A 19284-nucleotide genomic window follows, 5' to 3' on the forward strand; every position below is an offset into this window, starting at 1 on the left:
GATCTGCAGTGACTCCCTGCCCCTGCGGCCCCCCACAGCCACCCCCCCCCCACAGCTACCCAACCCACCTGGTAGCCGGCTAGCAGCTTGCTCCTCCAGTGCGCCTGGGGCATGTCGTGGATGGACAAGCGCAGGTTGTGGTAGCTGTCTTTGAAGAGGAGGACGTGAGGCTCGTCAATCAGCCGACCCCCGAGCTGCCGTTCCATCTGCATCACCTCCTGATGAAAGAGAGAGAGAGAGAGAGAGAGCGGCAGAGGAGAGGAGAGGTGTCAGAGGAAACACATTTACCATCACAGTCACAGAGGGAAGTAAAAAATGTGCAAAAACAATCCATAACTGTGTGTCTACCTCATAATTCACACAAACAACTGCACAGGTTGAAACAAGAAATTTGTCAGGAAACGTGCCACATTGAACACACACACAGGTTTGTGTAGATATCCCGTTGTATTCATTTGCATTTGTTTGTTTGTTTGTAGTCAGCAGGATGAAGCCAAAACTACAGGACAGATCTTTATCAAACTTGGTGGCAGGAGGCGTAATGAGTCCTAGAAGAACCATTTGATTTGGTCTCAGATCCAGACCAGGATTTTTTCTGCTCACCTTCTTCAAGATTGTGAGATATGGCCTTTTCAAAATTTTCAGGGAAAAATTCATGGACCTTAATGAAAAAATCTGTCCTGCTTAGGGGACTGATATTGTGTGCAATTTGATGTATATTAATGAACTAACTGACCTAACCACAATTCACGTCTTAGCCCATGCACCTAAGTTATAGAATTGTAGTATTAGAAACGAGTTAACAAAATATGTGTACACAGACTCAGACACAAACGCATCCAGCGACAGACACACAGCGTGAGCACGAGGCGGGGGGGGGGGGGGGGGGGGGTACAGTACATCTTAGGACAGGATGATATCATCTCTGCATGCGGCTGCAGCGAGCTGACTTTAATGTCACCACAAGGTTGATCCCTTGCCTCGGCGTGTGTGTGTGTGTGTGTGTGTGTGCGTAGGCCCGGATCCTAGCAGCCGCATTAGCATGCGAACACTCCAGTCACTCGGGCCCATGAGCTACCTGGGCAGTGATGGAGTCGGCCAACGAGCCATTAGTCAACTGCTCATTGTTCTCGCATGGCGAATCTCCTTAATTTCCCTTTTGTTTTTGTGCCAGGAGAGATTTGTAAATGCATGCTTAATATTTTAATCTCTGTGGGACTTGCTCACTGGACCATTTGTTGCTGTCCAAATGACCATCTGGAATGGAATGATAATATCCGCCCTGCATTTCCCTCTGATCTATCACTTCGGTTTTTGAGCTGTATGCTTTTTGTGCCGATTCGAGTCCTTAATCCAGCCCTTTGGACGGCGTTCACAAGTGCAAACCTCCCGCTCTATTCAGAGGAGCATATTGCAACAGAGGAAAAAACAGACCTCTGAAAAAAAAGCAGTGTGAAAAGACCTCGGAAATAAGATATGTTCCCTTAATCTGTCTGAGGAGGGAAAACAAGATGGCAGCACGGAGAAAACAGGCAACCGGAACGCTCCTCTGAGTCGGGGAGACGCATCTCCAAGACGCTGGCTCCTGGAGGGAGATGTGTGTGTAGATCGCAGCCATATGTTGAGAGCTGCATGCCAGCCCATGGTATGATTTCAGCAAAGACATCTAATTAAGGAAGAGAATGGCAGTAATTTCTAACTGCACAACGCTGATTCAATTTTCTGCCCTCTTTCCCAAGAACGGGCTAGACTGATTCCAATTATAAAGGAGCGGAAGCTGTTAATTATCCATTTGGAATCTCTACCTGCTGTTGTTGGTTGATGTGCTTCTCTTCTTCACCCAGTGAGCACTTTTACCGCCTCAGCTCGAGAATTGATTTTTTCTTGTTTGTTTGGTGCATAGCTAATTTTCATGTTTGCTTGATTCCTTATCTTCTCGTTAACATGGATATTAGGCCCCTTCCCACATGATTATTCCTACATCTACACTGGTTTATTCTTTTCCCGCCAAACAATGGGTGAAGCACAATGCCCTGATGGTAGGTGCCTGTCTGGACTGATCTCCCTACTGTACTGCCACGCCGGAGCCTTGTGATGTTACCGGCCCACTTACTCAGCGGGAGAAGGTCGGACAAGGGCTCTAAATCACAGCATTGAGGTCTGCTGCCTTAATAACAGGGGGCAGCGCCTTCTCCGCAGAATCAAAAGCCCTCGGCCATTACGTCTCTAATGCAGACAAAAGGCACATTATGAGGGCTTTCCAGAGAGGTTCATTTAAAGCAGTTGTTAAGCGCAATTATTTGTTGGGGTTGATTAGCATTGCAAATCGAGCCTGGTGGACTTTGATCAGGGCTTTGACCTATACCAGCGGATCTATAGGCCTGCGAAAGAAGCGCGGAATGCCAATTATCCTATTATCAACAGCGAGGGACTAGAGTGAATACTAACTTGCCCCGGCTCGCAGTTTGTCAGGTTCAAAGCTGACACGGCAGGATTACAATCAAACAGGGTCTAGGACATGGCACCCCTGTTATTTGACAGGGACACCGAGCTCAAACGAAGGGGGGGGTGGGTGGGCGCGCACAATGAGGGATGATGCACTCGCTCCTGTCCTCGCTCTCAAATGACACCGTATTTTTGCTGGCATATTGTTTGTGTGTGTGTGTGTGTTTGTGTGCCTGAGTGGCTCCGAGTGTGTGTTTTTGTGCAGGATTCCAGCATATGTTCTGGACCGGGAGAATAATGGCCCTCTTTACGCCCCATTATCCCGTTAACAAATGACAGCGTGAGGGAGCTAATTGATGAGAAGCTAAATTTGACCGTATTATTTACTCTTTCTGGGGGGAAAACAATGCGGCGGTTTTTGAAATTGGTTTATCAAATCACATATTAATCATCGACCGGGTGCCAACATTAGTGTTTTCCATTTAGCGGAGAGATACGAGGAGGAGGAGGAGTGGTTTCTCCTAAGACACCGTGACCCCCCCGGTACATCTGCGGGAAAAACATTAAGATGCATGAGACGGGCGAGAAGTTCAAGTACTGCGGGAGAAAAACCCCTTTTGTTCTGACGGAATTCGTGATGGCCTGTGGTGTGTGTAAAGACTGTGAATTTAGAGTCAGACAGAGCCAAGACCACCCCCTGGCATTCAATGAGGCCGGCTAAAGAGAGTGAGATAGAGCAGGGGTGGAGTGAAAAAGAGCAGGAGCGGGAGAGAGAGAGGAGAGAGAGACAGAGGGAGCTTAACATTTGTGTCTCCGGGTCACTAGAGTGGCCGGCTTTAGCAGGAGAGATAACGGGATTACCGCAATCACGGCCACAGTTTTCTATGACTTCAGCCCTCGTCCCTCCCTCCTCCTCATCCTCCCTCACCCACCTCCCCTGCCCCGCCCCCCAGCCCCTTCTTCCTCACCCCAGCCTCTCATCCTCTCGGCTCGGACCACAGCTGGGACTGTGATGGACCGGGGACGGGCTCCACCAGGGGAACAAGAGACACTCACACAGCTAATCTCTTCAGGCTGGTGCTGACAGAAAGAGGTTAGCGGCTGCACCAAACTCCCTCCCAACAAAAACAGCCAGGCCAGACATTGGACGCAAACAAATCTTACTGAAGGGCAGCTATAAATATGTACTATATATATATGGGTGTGTGGATGTGTGTTTTAACTTGACTGGATCAAAGCTGCATATTAAAATATTCTACTTTCCTCACAGCAAGGTCACGCTCTTACATGTGGTCGTCTTTTGTTCTGACATGCTGCGTAATAACCTGATTAAGTTAACGGACTCTGACAGGGATTATAATGTAGAGTTTGATCAGTTAATTAGTCAAGCTACGTGTCAACCGCAACACGGGAAGCGACGCACTCGTTTTAATATTCGCATAAACTCGTCCTCACCCCTCCACTCGCGTGTGCTTAAAAAATGTGCATTCGTAGCTGATGATCTATTTCCAGAGCTGCTCTTTTCAGGCAAAATGCATTTGTTTATAGAGAGTAGTCCGGCTATGTGGGCTCCATAAATCTGTGTATTTGTCAGCAGGATGTGACAGGCTTTTCCTCTCTGACTGAGAGTCTATCAGTCTGAGCTCCAGTGGCCGTGCCCGCTACAGTCAACTCTGATTAATAACTACAAATAGAAGGGACTTGTCTGCTCAGTTATAAATGGGGACCGTGTTTGCGAGGAAAAAGATGCACATTCCCCCTGATAAATCACAGAGCGGCACTGGAGAAAACAGCACACGAGAACACAGGAATATAATATAGAAACAATTTCTCAGCTGGGCACGGTGATAAAGCTCAGTGTCTTGTTTAACTTAATGCCAGCGATTACTGGGCTCTGCTCTTCTGCTTTTCTTCCTGGAATTCCTTGCCAGTAACTATTCTGATGGAGGAATCACCGAAGCTGTTCGTGTTACACTACGTGTGCTGGTCTCCTCTGATACATTAAAAGCAAAAATGAGTTCTGCTTAAATATAGCTCGCTGCTCAGGAGCTAGCGAGCAAATGTCATATCATAGCACATAAACAGTTTATGAGTCCTTTTAAAGGCAAATAAGAATAATAGCTTGAGGTCACAGGGTGTGCAAAAGAAACCAAGAGCCATTATTTAATAACCAGTGACACATCAATTAAACAGCCATTTAACAATGAACATAAATTTTTTACATTTATGAGACCAAGAGCCGAATGTAGTGGCCCCATTAGATGAACATTGATAAAAGTGTAAATTCTGACCTCTGAAATACAACATTTAGGGTTTATAGGCTTTTGTTTGACCATTTGAAAAAATATCATGACCATTAAGTGTCACTTAAACTCAACGGAAAGATCCTCTAACAAAACAGGAGTCTGCAGCAGCCATGCCAGCAAAACTGTGACACTGCTTTATAGCTATAACATATAGCTATAACAAAAACCCATCCAAAAGTTTGATGACACAATTCAGTCTGCACCAAGGTGGTAGACAACAAAAACCTGCACCAGGTTGGTGTTTGCTTCAATGGAAGATGCTGGGAGGCATTAGCAGTTATTCTTGACGGCAAAGGCAGAGACTGTAAAATCGAGTGTATTTTGAAGTATTAAACACATAAAGCAAGACTACTGCAACTCCCTCCTGGCTGGTCTGCCTGCTCGTGCCATAACACCTCTGTAGCTCATCGAGAATGCAGCAGCTCGACTGGTCTTCAACCAATATAAGTTCTCTCACACTACACTGCTCCTCCGCTCCCTTCACTAGTTACCAGTCACGACTATTTGCTGTCCTGGCTCCCCATTGACCTGAGGACATCAGAAAGTCTTCACATCTTCAACCACAGACTAAAGACACCTCTTTTCCGACTACACCTTGGATTGGAAGATGATGTCTAAAAACCGTCCTCAACTCTGCTGTGCACTTACATGTAGCACTTTGTAGTTTGGCATTTCTGAAGCAAATTATACTCACTGGATTCTTGCTGTTCTTGGTTTGTACCCCTAGGGTTGAATGCACTTATTGTAAGTGGCTTTGGATAAAAGCGTCAGCTAAATGATATGTAATGTGATGTAAAGTAGTATAAATCCATATTATCTACTTTTCTTTCTTTCTTTCACAAGAACAACAAGAATGGTCTTCTCAGCCATACTTACAAAACGTGCGTATCACCGCTCAACACACCGATGTGCACACAACGTTTAATATACAAATATGTGCCTTGTTTAGTCCAGTCATGGCTAAAAATGTCAACGTAGATTTTGTCTTTGAGCATACCTTTGTAATATAATTTTTTTTCCCGACACAGTGAAGGAGAGATAGGAAAACGGGTAGGGTAATGACATGCAGTAAATGGTCGAGGCGGTCAGGAGTCAAATCGGCTAACTATTGGGTTGCCCCACCGACAGAGATCTATAAACAACGATTATCATTTTTGAATCTGAAACACCAGATACCATCAATACTATGGTGCCTCAGAAAGGCTACAGCTTATTATGGGGAAAATGACTTGTGGTTCGACCTCTGAAAACAATAAATCTGACAGAAAGTGGGTGGTTTATAAATCATTCTTTCTTTTACCAGCACACTTTCAAAACACAGACATGTGGGTGTATTTCTAGAACATTTTGTTAGACTACCAATAAACAGCAATAGTTATGTTATTGTTGTTCCAGTAAGAGTAAATTATGCTCACGCAGCAAAGTTTTGTCCTTTATATGAAAAGATGACTGATTCTGAATATCACAGCTAAACATCACAGGAGTAGCTAAAGCGTATTCCTGTCCTTAAACACACCTTTGCCGGCACCCTTCCAGTTTAATTAGACGTCGGTCTGTCTTTGTACTGAGTCGCAGGTTCGGTTCACTGCAGGTGTTTCAATCGGTTGTGGGATGGCAGAACATCAGTGATGCTCTCCCACAGGTCTGGCTGGGAACAAGCGAGTGCACAGCGAGGGTGCCACCAAACGCTGATCCTGTCTCCTCTGCTGCTGTGCCAGCCTTGGCTGGGCCCATCAAGACTGGGACACACATTAAATATTAACTTAATTGGTCCCAGCAGAGTCCTGCTAACATACGGCCCGCATCAGACAGAAATGTCACCGTTTCCCCAGAGCCCCCCCACTCCACTTTGGATCAAAGACAATAACATTGGTTCTAATCATGCTGTAATTGGGAGATAAGAGATTGCATGGTACAGCCTGTGCATGCGTGTGCTCCCGTGTTTGTGGGTGTGTGTATCTGTCAGTCTCGCTGATGGAGGCTTGTCAGAGCCGGCTGACAGTCAGCGACGTGACTGGAGAGAAAACCTCCAGTTCTTCCTGCCACTGAGTAGTCAACAGAGAAGACAGAAAAATGCCCTTTTCTGTTCCCTTTTTCATCTCCCATCAAAGGTACAGCCTGTTTAATGCATGGGAAGTTGACTTCATGTCTGAGAAAGAGGCGCAGTTGCCTCAGAGGGCTCCGAGTACTGTCATAAAATTCACATGGGCTGAAGGTGTACTCTGCATCTCCGCCAACATTAAACAAGCTGCTGCACTACTGCACTGTACCCCCTACTGGTCCTCCACCACTGTTCTACACAACAATTAACTCTAATGGCCGCCATAGAGAAAGTCTAATCATAAATGGTGCATTTTAAAGATAGTGATTAGTGATTAGACCGAACCTCTCCAGGGAAGTTTAATCTCCACTCAAAGTGGTTAATGTACTTGCTAAATGAACTGCTTCCTCCATTATAGCACCGAGAGCAGTGTGAAATCAGGATTACTAAACAGCTCGGGCCAAGTTCTAAATCACTCACTAAAAACTACAGAGCCCCGGAGACGCCGCGGCTTACCACAGCACCAGGTTGTGTGGGAAACGGGGAGTTAATGCACTCAAGGGCGTCGAGGGAGCCGCAGAGTACGGCAGCACAAGTGCCCGAGTCAACAAGCTCAGATGTCCTTTGCCTGCCTACGAGAGCAGGAGAGTAGCAGAACAAGAGCCAGCCAGAGGGGGAGGAAGAGAGACAGATCGAGGTTTTGTGCACAAGCAACCTTCCTGCAGCCAACCCAGGACACACACAAGGTCATTGACTGTCACACTGTAGCAAAACATCACAGGGTCACCCGATGATCTGAATATAAAAAAGACAGCCCTATCATTGGATCTGCTTCGGTAGCAAGTAAAAAACAACGAAAAAAACGGCAGTACAGCCTTCACCTTATGTATGTTGCATTTTTGCATTAATCCCTACGTCAGAACACAGCCGAACGTCAGCAGGCAATTTTTTCCTCCGAACACTCCTGCAATCATGCAATAGCTGTCAGAAGCAGAGAGAGATGGCAGCTGAGGCGTAATTGAGCCACAAAAAAGACAGATGTAAGCCAGGAGGTTGTGGTAATTCCCCACCCCACAGCTACAGCTACAGCACCATGCACCGTTCTCATCTCATCCTCGACTCCCTGAATGGGAGAGTGCTAATTCCGGACCATTGTTTATGGCCCATAGCTATCCATAGATTGTGCCAGTGGCGAAACCTCTGCACAAGGAGGTCGGCCATTACAGCCGGGGAGAAGTGGACTCGAGTGGGAAGTGGCACTTGTGGCTGTAGGTGGTGTCAGATGAAGAGGAACAGCTTGGAGTGAGAGAAAGGGAGGTGCGGGGAGAGAGAGAGAGAGAGAGAGAGAGAGAGAGAGAGAGAGAGCAAGGGGGGGTTGCTGGGAAAAGATTGGGACGGGCTCTCTCCTTTTAATTTACTAATTAACCATGCAAATGAAATCTTAACAGGCTACTCAGAGGCCGTCCTCGGGGGAGCGGCCAGGCATTAGTGCTTGATTATCCTCCGTCCGTGTGGTGAGCAGAAAAAGAGAAGGGAAATATGCTGTTGAACAAAGTGATGGGGAACTTCTCGGCCCGCTGCAGCCGAGCAGAACCCCTCACAGCGTGAAAGGAATGTAACGTCTTTGTAGGCACGCACACACAAACACAGACTGTGCAGAACACTATGTTTAACCTGGACATATGGTTTGTTTCAATACACATCCACACATGTGTAACCGAGCCTGGAGTTTTGTTCAATTCACCGTGGCCATGCCTAACTCCTACATCTCTGCACTGCTTCTTACTAACCCTCACACATGAAAGACAATGCAATCATGTGGGACTGTGTGTTCTACAGTGGCAGAGACGTCTCTCACAAGGGCATTAATGGAAAACACAAATGCAAGAGACACAACATAACTACAAAACCACATAATTGAAATGTGATCACAACTGAAGTGAGCAACAGCGGATGTGGACAATGAAACAAGCAGAGTTTATGGCTGCGATTAAGCAAGCAATTTGATGCTCGTCTATTCAAGGTGTTACGGCACAGGTGGGTTTTTTCCTTTGCGGTACTCCAAGCGGCTGCACCGTAACACCTCAAATAGACGGGTGTCAAATTTTAAGTGGTTGCTGATTTGTCCGGGTTTTCACAAATGACGACTCACTTGACCCCAGGAAGTAACTTGTTGCTTGTTTATTGTCAACATTCCGTGTGGCTCTCCCCTGTAGTGGTTGTGTGAGACGTCTCGGCCACTCAGTGGTCTACCCATCACTCAGCTGATGCTAAATCACCCGAGCTTTGCAACCTCAGGTCCGAGAAGCCGCCGGCCGAGCAGAACGACAGGTGGCTTTTCATTGGTCGCACTTTACCTTGAAGACGTCCTGCGTGTCGTCCATGCAGTACACCCTGATGTTGTACTCCAGCGTGGAGCAGTACGCGTCGGAGAAGAGCACCAGCCTCAGGCGCTTGGCAGCACCCATGTGCAGGGACTCCCCGACCAAGGCGAAGGTGCCCAGCTGCTCGGAGAACAGCCGGCACGTCTCGGCTTCAAGCTGGCAGTAATAGGGCTCCGACACCAGCTCCTCCCCCATGAGCAAGACATCCTGGAGACGAGGCAGAGGCAGAGAGAGAGGGGGGAAAAAAACAGGATGAAGATGGAAGGTTGAGCACCCACTTTAGGAAGGAAGGGTTTGCCTGTGTACCTGATATGTGTGTGTGTGTGTGTCTGTGTGTGTGTTTGTTCATAAAAAGGTTGTTAGGGAAGTACTTGGGTGTAGCAGCACAGCCCAAGACTCTACTCTACCCCGTGAGTGACAAGTCACAGCTGAGCTAAAGGTCTTTAGTGTCTGAGTAACAGTTTAAAAAGGGGAATGCTCTGTTCTTGCTTCAATTTCCCTTTTCCCCACAGTGCCCTTACTCCACACTGACAGAAGGACACACATCTCCACATACAAAGACACACGTCCTATAGAACGCCATCAATTTACTTAATAATGCATGAACGAGGTACTCAATTGACATGAAAGGAGACTCGAATAGATTCCTGGCAAAAATAGATGGTTCTGCAGACAGAAAAGACTGGAGGTGCAGTAAATATCGGATTATTGGGATTTCCGGAATTTCCTACATCCTTTGAGATTTGTTAAGGAAGGTGAAAACAACTTGCCAATACAGAACAACATTGTCGGGTGACCGTGAATGTGAGACAACAGGCAGCACCAATTAATTGCTGCTGTAATTTGCAAAGAATGGAAAAAGAGAACATAACAGGGATTTAAACACGTCAGAGAAGCGATGGCCGATCTTTTCTTGCTGTATCACAATCGCATCCGTAGAGTTGTGAAAACATCCCATCCCATCCCAGTGCCAGATGACTTTATGAGATCATTCCACCGCTCTGCGGGCTAATGTGATGGCGACAAATTGGACCCAAGGTGACAACATTTTCTCTGAAATCCCATCATGCCAGTTGACTGACTTGTCCCATTAGCCAATGAAGCTGAAGAGAGCATTCCGCCTGCCAAATGCCCAGCGAGCCCCCGTAGGATCGATTCAACCAGACACCGACTACATCAATAGAATTGGTATTGACACAATTCATTTGCTACGCGACCACAATGGAGTCTCACTCTTTCATCATCTGAATATTTCTTCACAGTCGAGCCGAAACAGTGAGGTGGCTCAATTACACCAACGAGCGCTCAATGCACGAGCAATCTCTTTCTTTTACTGCTTCTGCATATCCAAGTCTTTTTTCTTTTTTTCTAAACCATGATTCCAGTCCCCCTCTCTTCCCCTTCATTCCTCCACACCCCCACACTGTACCTGCTTGTCGACTTTGTCTTCCCCTCTTTCATGAACTGGGCCCTTTTCTTCCCGCTGGGCTAAATTTGGTCCAGCCGATGATTAAAAGCGCTGGTCTAACCTCTGCCTCAGACAGGCCAATCCATCCCACAGACACCCCACCGCTGCCTCACACGGGAAGGCTGAATAATTTATGCACAATATCGAACATGAAAAAAGACCTACTAACACTCGAAAGCCCATCAGCACCCTATCTCTCTGGATTGCTGAGATGGGTATACCGCCTCAGACCATTTGTTTGTGTGGGTGTGTGTCTGAGTGTATAGAAATTAAGTTTTTTTTTAATTCCATCCTGTTGGAGTCTGGCCGTTCTGGTTACTTTTCAATTTCGTGGACGTAAAAGAAATAGGGAGGAAACGAAATAATTGGAATCAGTGGTCAAAAGTGGTCAAGGAGCACTCTGACAAGTACTTTGAGGATCAGTCATTTGCTTAGAGGATTTATATTTTGAGAAACATGTTGCCTAGCAACAGAAGCTAATGTGAGCCGGTGCTTCCAGGCTTTTTTTCCAGCCCAATGAGAAAACACCTGATGGTCAATACAATTTAAATCCTATGGAGTGGATGAGTGCTCAGCCAGAGCTGCCTCTGCCATTCAGCATCGAGTGCTCTCCACTGCATGTTTCAAGTCACTGCTGGGCAACTCTGTTCTCTTTGAAGTGAAAGCCCCGAATGAGTCCAGTAAGACTTTACAAATTCACTGGGTGGAAACTTTTTCTTTCTACAGAGAATTTGTGTGCTCGAGTGTTAGCGCTCTCTCACCTCCCAAGCGCCCTCGTAGTTCTGCTTCTTGAGGCGGACGGCCCAGTTATCGAGGCATGCGTCAGAGCAGTGGTCCATGCTGAGGATAACCGGCCGGCTCAGGACCACCCCCGGAGGGCCGCAACTCACAACAGGGCTAAGCAGGGTCTGGCAGCCTGCCAGGGGTAACCTACACCAGGGAGGGAAGCGGGAGGCAGGGGGAAAAGATCGAGATGAAGAGCTTTTACTCATCCAAGTTATTACAGAGAATTTACTACTCTCTTGTAAGCGGGATATGATACCGCCACCTCTGCAAATTATCTCTCAGCTGTAACAGAGAATAATGAAAGGCTGCTGGACCTGCAGTTGTGAGTGAGTGAGTAATAACAGAACATCACAGCGTGCTACAATGACTGTGCCTTCAGAGAGCAGATGCAGCAAGCCAGATAAACAGTGTTCTGCAAACAATACATTCAACTTAAATAGTACACATCCTGGTAAAGGGCTACGTTATTTATTTACATCCCTCCTCCTCAGCCCAGACTTAAGCCTTTCCTAATGGAACAGAAGAGCATCAAAACAAACAGCCTAGTAGCATCCAGGGAAGACTGCCAGTTAGGCTGTGTTAAAAAGACCCACCTTAAATCTTCTTTCCTCTGAACAGTGAGATAAATCTCATAGATCTTCCCTCTGGGGATGGCCTCCGGAGGAATGAGCAGACTGATTCCTAATGCAAATAACAACAAAGGGAGAGAGAGGGGGTTAGTGAGGAGGAGGAGGAGGAGGAGGAAGAGGAGGGGGGCAGGCTCATTTGTTCTGACTGAACAACACTTTTGTCATCTCACAAAAGGAAGCTGGCCCACTCGACAAAACTGTAAGGCGGCAAAAAGAAAAAACGAATCCATTCTGAAGGTCAGAGGCATCCTCCGGCAGGTGCAGCGGATGCAAATCTCTGCACCGGCAGCCGAGGCTGCACACGTCCCCACGGTCGACAATTAGCTGAGACAAAAGCGCACGCTGCATCGCAGTTTAAATGTCCTCCGTCTGCCACCAAGTAGATAATTGAGACCAAGGAACACACGACTCCAGGAAAATTGTGCTCCCCCAAGAGAGTGCAGGAATGCACCTTGGAGAGAAGAGAAAGCTATTGAGGTAGTTTGAGTGTTGTGGCATTTATGTTGTGATTCTGAAGCCAAATAGGCCACTTAGAATCCTATTTAAAATGTAGCACAAACAGTGACTACGTGACACAATCCGTACAGTGTGCGGATTGTAAAGGGGATCAGTTTAGCATAAAAACATCTGTTTGAATAAGGCGAAGGTGCCTGAATGCTCACACTGAATGCATCCCTTTACTGATTTCTCTTCTTTGTCCCAGTGAAAAAAGCTGATGGCAAAGTGTGGGAAAGGCTTCACAGCTTTGAGTTTATCCATGCACAAAATATCTGTAAGGAAGCAGAGGAGAAACAAATCAAAGAGAGAGGAAAGGAGAAGAATACAGGTAATAGAGAAAAACTTTTCTCCCACCAGAGCCTGGTGTACTGGTTAATCCGGACAGTCTACAGTCAGACAGGTGAAAAGACTGTCCACCAGTTTAAACTCTGTACTCAGCTAATGTGGAGAGGAGAAGCAAAATAGGGGACTAATGATGGCAGGCTTCTTATCCTACCTCTATAATTGGAGAGTAGTTTGTGCAGGTGTCTGTCCCTGTAATTGCTCTGTCTAGGGGAAGCAGAATTTCTTTCTTTTTTTTTAAAGGGACTTATTTCTAAATTAGGGATCTCAAATGACACAAAGTTTGCCCGGTTCTCTCGCTCCCCCGTTCTGGAATATTCAACGAGGTGTCTGGGCTCAGTATAAATCTGTGAATCTGAGGTGTTTTTAGTGGAGGTCTACTCTGCTACTGTTTTTATATGAATAAACACCTAATATTTTATCAAACGCAAGAGATGTATCGGTGGTAACGAATCTCCAGAGAAGTCAGGTCATAATTCTTAAGTCAAGGAGAAATGAGGTGATAATAACTAGGGATGGGAATCAAAATCCTACACAGCCAGAGCCTTCAAGACAGAGTGGCAGATTTCGGTTTCTGAGCTAGTTAACATTACACTGAACTATGGAGGAAAACACATTCTCTGCATGGCTCTAACATAAGCTAGTTAGCTCGTAACTACCTCACACTCAACACCACAACAAAATACCTAAAGCTAAGCAGTAGAACATGTGACTGTTTTTCACGTGAAAGGATTCCGACACCGGGATGCGCAACAGCGGAGGGCGTACAGCTTAAATTTCAATTCACAACTTGCTTAACCAATACAAAAATTATGTTTTTCGGTCTGGAGTCGGTACCATTTCAAAAAGTATTGATTTAGCACCAGTATCAGAAAAAACAAAAACAATACCCAACCCTAGTAATAACAGAGAGAAACATCATTAAATATAAAGCAATGCTATTCAACAGTTGTGTGTGCTTGCTTTAACACATAAGTCCCAAGCACCTTTTGCCACATCCTTTCCAAACTGACTCACCAGGAAAATATCTGCAACGTCTGCCTTTTGCACAAAATATTTATCATGGGTTAAAAAAGAAATTCAAGAGACATCAGGGGATCTGGGGGTAAAAGCAAAGGTTCAGATGAAGTACGTCAAAGAAAAAGTACCAGACCCGGAGGATGTTTTGTTCTAAACCTTGATTCTCTCAACACTTGCCGCCTGTTTGTTTTTTACAGACTAATCTTTGATTAAGTATTTTTATACCTCTGTCTGCGCTCTTTAGCACATCACTGACACTTTTGGAAATTAGCTACAAGTTCAACCAGATGAATCCTAAGCGAATCTTTCAGAGTAGAACGTATTTGCCACGTACTCTTTGTTTTATAGTCGGTAGTGTTTATTTTTTCTCCTCTGGCTGTGCAGCGTGGATGATGGTAATTGAAAAAAACAAAACATTTAACTGCTTTTTCTTTTTGCATAAATTTCTTTTTGGATTAGTCATTTTTGAGATAAACGAGTGACCCTTTCACTCACGATCCTTCTTAATCATGAGCCCTTTGTGCGGTCCTGGTGTCTCTTTTTGTTCCCTATAATGGTTGTAAGCTCATTTGTATCACGGAGAGAAAATACAGCCGGTGCAATGAGCTGTTTTGTATGAGGCGCCGAAACACTTTTATGTGTGTTATCCTGGTGCAAACCCATTAAGAACCCAACATGCACCAGATTTAAGGGCCGAATGCTCTGGGTCGGTTTCAACAAGACAGTGAGACGTTTATGGGACTCAGCTGTTACTGATAAATTCTCCTTGTTAATGTCCAGTCAGGGGCATTAAAGCAGGTGTAATAAAAGTTTCTGTAGATGTGCTTTTTTATGTCGGAGTGATGACAGTGTATGAAATGTGCTCCACAAATAAACCCGACTTGTTCTCGCAGTATTTCTCAATTTAGCAGCAGATGTTAAATAGTTTTCGATGGAACTTTTCTTGTGTTTGAAGTATAGCAGGGAGACGCAGAGGATTAGTGCAACCTCCCTCTCCTTACACAACACAGACTTATGCTGACTAATTCTGTGTCTACTGAATAAAGCTTTTAACTGTCCGACTTTGATACCATAAGACTGTTTAGTCACCGTCTTGTCATCATTTTTATAAATCACATTTACAAAATACTATTGGAATCAGTCCACTATATTATACTGGTTTATTTTTCCTTGTTAACTTGATTTACTAATAGCCCATAGAGAGAAACCATCATGCAGCTGAGTCATCGATAGGACAGGTCTGGCCATCATCCACCTGCATCATTAGCACTACATGGACTGACATCCCTTCAGGTTGCCCTTTACTGCTCCTTATGTTTCCCTTTCATTATTTTCATTAGTCTCATTATTTGAATTTGCATGAAGAGCTCATGTGTCACAAAATATTGGACAGAAGAGTCTTGTTCTGTAATATTAGACTGTATAATGTTGTGGGGGTTGCAGTGTGACCCCTCTAATATGCTGATTAGCATATATGTAACCATGGTTACCAGATGATCTTGCATAAATACATTCTGCATGTTTCTTACATGGACTGCTTCTCTGCCAGTTCTGATAATCAGCAGATTAATGTTCAGACCAAGAGAACAAGGTCCATTGTTGTCCTTCAGCTCTCATCTAGTTCAGGGCCTGTTTACAAATGAACCAGGAGCTGTAAGACTCAAGTAATGAAATAAGTGAAAGCACAGCTGAATGGCCCGAGGATTTTCTGAGTACAGAGTAACTATGGGATAAATATTGTGCCATCTTCTAAACTGAAAAAAGGCTTTGAAATTATTTTATTTTCTGAAGAGAGGTTTTGATTATTAGCCATAATATTTTAGCAGTCCAAGGTAGACTCACCACAAGCTACGATGTTGTGAAATTAGTGTTGGAGAAACACTTCAAAAGAAAAAGGATAATTAAATATGAAGTAATTTGGTACAGTTTGTAGAACTTTGATTGTTGTCCCTGCCTATCAAAACATTATATATTTATTAGTTTTATAGATTTTAAGCTTTCATCCAGTTTCAACCTTCCAAATCCTTTTTTCTAGTTTTGCATGTTATTTATATCATAAATAGCAACCTTTTGGAATTATCCTTATTTTGTATAAAATTGTCTTAAGATATGGTCAGATCTTCAGCTAAGTTACAATTATGAACAAACAGAATCTATTTCACTACGGTATTGTTGTTGTCCACATTGAGCACATCATTCCGACAAAATAACTATTTCCAGTCAGGAGTTAGCAGACCTGAAGTCCAATCAATGAAAGCAGATTGGAGGCGTAGGCTGCAGCCATACTTTGACTTTTCCTGACTTTTGCGGCAAGCAGCATCTGCCAATGTGAAATGTGTCTCACAAAAAACCTACAATCTGGAATTGTTGATTTGCATAAAGCTAAAGAGGGTGACAAAGTGATTTAAAAGACATTTAAATATTCATCAGTTCAGAGTTGGACAAACTCTCTACAAGTGAGATGATTTAGTTCTGTGCCTTCCTTCCTAAGCAGTGGGCGTCCTGCTGAGGTGAATCCACTATGCAAAATACAATGTGTGAAAACTGAACCCTGGAGGAACAGCTAAAGGTTTAAAAGAATCACGAGAGCTGGTTAACATTTCTGTTCATGAGGCGACCTTTACACAAATCATGGCGTCCTGTCATGGAGATGTACTGGTTTGACAAAGACACACTGAGACTGAGACACTGCAGGAAAATGTTTTTTCTTTGGCTTATGAAACCAAGGTTAAATTGTTTTGGAGGAAGAAAGAGCAATAGACTACATATGGTGTAAAACAGGAGACTGCATGCCAAGATGAAAACATCATCCGAGTGGTGAAGTGGGGCGAAGTGAGCAGCAGGAAGCAGCCTCGGGGTCTGAAGCTTTGCCGTCTCTAGATCTGGACCATAGACCGTAAATAAAGATGAAAGAAATGACAGCTCACCCAAAATGAAGCCATTCTCGTATGCCACCTGGTGGTGGGCTCCAGTATAGGTCATAAACCACACCTCCTCCGTGTAGGTCTATGGGACATGTTCCAAACTAAAAAATACACGTAAAATATTTTTCTCTCGAAGATGGTTTCAGTCATCTTAGGTAGTTCTTATCACACTGATGTTTGTTCAAGTTCTACTTTTTTTGTTAAGTTTGGCTCTTAGTTATTCGGGTGAAAACATCATGATTGACAGCTAACTCCGGATTGGTCAAATGTGTGTATGGGCGTAACCTCACTACTGTGGCTCTGCTTCTAAATTGAAAGATAGCAGGATACTTTGGCTTCATTTCTGGATGATGAGGTGAAGACTCGCCTTTCATCTTTATATACATTCTAGAATCAGGACAGCTTAAAATCATCCAGGTGAAAATTAATTCCTCAAATTTATCAAAGCATTTTACAGGGTAATGTCAGTGTGGCGGTCCACCAGAAGAAACTCAGAGGCAGCAGGATGATGAGGCAGGACAATGACTGTATAAATTGAAGTAAATGTCAGCGTCAGAGCCCAGACATTAATCCAGATGTCATGGAATTCATTTAGAAATTCGTTCAGACTGGACGTCCTGATCTGAAGCAGCTCTTTCGGAAGAGAAGCTCAAAATTCCTCCCGAACATTGTGCAGATCTGATACAGCTAGTAAAAGAGTGCCTTTCTGGTTATGCTGTCAAAGCAGTTATTAAATCCACTACTTCAATCCTCTGCGTTCAATAAAGACACAAATGATTATAATTGTGTGTTATTAGTGTAAGCATATTGTTTATTCTTGTGACTTAGATGAAGATCAAATTTTATGACCAATTAATCCTGAAAAGCAGGTAATTCTACAGAGTTTTTAATCTTTCATTGATTTAATCTTCGTTTAATCAGGCTATTTAATTCTCTGACAGAGACCCGAGAGCCTGAAACAATCACAACAAACACAATCAACAAAACAAAGCAACAATATACAATAACTATAAGGGACTGAGCATTAAGAATAACTAAACACAACAGTCACAAGAAACAGCAGATAGTGAAGCTTTAAAATCTCACGGGAAAATATAACTCAATGTAGTTTGAGGGTAGGTTGATTCCAATTATATTGTGCATATTAACACCAGTTTAGCCAATGTAAGTGTGTGTATGAGGGGTATCTAGGTTTGAGTAGTTACTTGTGTACTTGTACATTAGTGCCCGGATGTGGGATTTGGGGTTATGGGATGCATATTGAAACTGCAATACCCTTTATTATAAATAAAAAATACAGGGTCTCATGATCCAGCAGGGGGAGCTCACTATCAGAGCTCCGGCGGCATGTGGAAGTGTTTCGTGTTCTACCTCGCAGACGGCAAAATAACAAACAAAGGTGAGGCAGTTTGTCGTCTTTGAAACCACACAACTGCCACTGCCCTAGTCTTCAACAATGAATCTGTGGGATAACCTGTTAGCGTTCCACCCAAGTGAAGCAGCGGAGGAGGCACAACCGAGGAGCAGAGCGGACGAACAAATTGAATGCCGTGTAAAATTACTTTGAATTCGATTTTTGGAGAAGGGTAGGAGGTAGTTTGGGAGATTGGACCACTGAGCTTCACCAGATGGCTATTTCAACTGTAGGAGGGTCTAGCCGACAGTTTGATACAGACAATACTGAGAAGTAGGATATTTGACATTCGTGATATATAGAGTTTAAGAGCTTGAGGGTTGGCGGGACAACATGAATTTCAATATCTTTAACAGACATTAAGGTGGACTCAATTTATCCTTAATGAAACATGAGAATACAAACTGGATTCCAAGTTAAAAAGCAGCTTGCTATCTCTCTGCTCTTTGTGCAAACTAATTAAGCTGAACTCCAGGTGTAAAACGACACCAAAATGGAGAAACCCACCTGTGTTTGGGATCGTCAGCCTCCCTCCCAGGAAGTTGAAGGTCCCATAGGAGGTGTTGGCCACGTCGCGAGTCAGCGTTTTGAAGTAGCTCTGAGTCGACAGGCGGCTCACAAACTCTGCAGGGTCCGAGTTCAGCTTGCCGTTGTGCAGTGTGTGTGAGCCGTTGGGGAGCGGGTCCAGCAGGGGCCCGTTGGTCATGGAGAACTTCCCGGTGGTGTCGTGGCGAGAGCGCAGGGTGCCTTGGTAACTGGTGGTGGTGGTGGTGAGATCGGGATGGATGGTGAGCAAGTGGGAATTCTCTGTTTAAAAATAATAATACAAAAAGGAGAGAAAACAGACAAAAGCAAATGTGTGAATCTCCATGAGTGGCAATCAAGGCAAGGGGGAGGGGGGTTTATACATCAGAGAGACAGACCTCACACTCTCCAAAGCTGTCGCAACACAAACAGAGAACCGAAGCAAACACCGAGAAAGACACATGGTGCAGAGAACACTCACACACACACTCTCGACAATACA

At 44.6% G+C, this 19284-nt stretch overlaps 1 protein-coding gene across 1 annotated transcript in view; it reads right to left on the reverse strand.

The window, feature by feature from the left end:
- Positions 1-19284, reverse strand: part of unc5a (unc-5 netrin receptor A) — a 151423-nt gene that overhangs the window by 6082 nt on the left and 126057 nt on the right. Inside the window, exons 9-13 of the mRNA XM_061079892.1 lie at positions 18765-19064; positions 12024-12111; positions 11406-11574; positions 9150-9383; positions 69-218 (exon numbers count right to left, since the gene is read on the reverse strand). Of these exons, the coding sequence (XP_060935875.1) occupies positions 69-218; positions 9150-9383; positions 11406-11574; positions 12024-12111; positions 18765-19064 (941 nt within the window). The remainder of the gene's footprint in view (positions 1-68; positions 219-9149; positions 9384-11405; positions 11575-12023; positions 12112-18764; positions 19065-19284) is intronic.

This window comes from Limanda limanda, chromosome 10 (assembly GCF_963576545.1).
Source record: "Limanda limanda chromosome 10, fLimLim1.1, whole genome shotgun sequence".
Taxonomy (NCBI): domain Eukaryota; kingdom Metazoa; phylum Chordata; class Actinopteri; order Pleuronectiformes; family Pleuronectidae; genus Limanda; species Limanda limanda.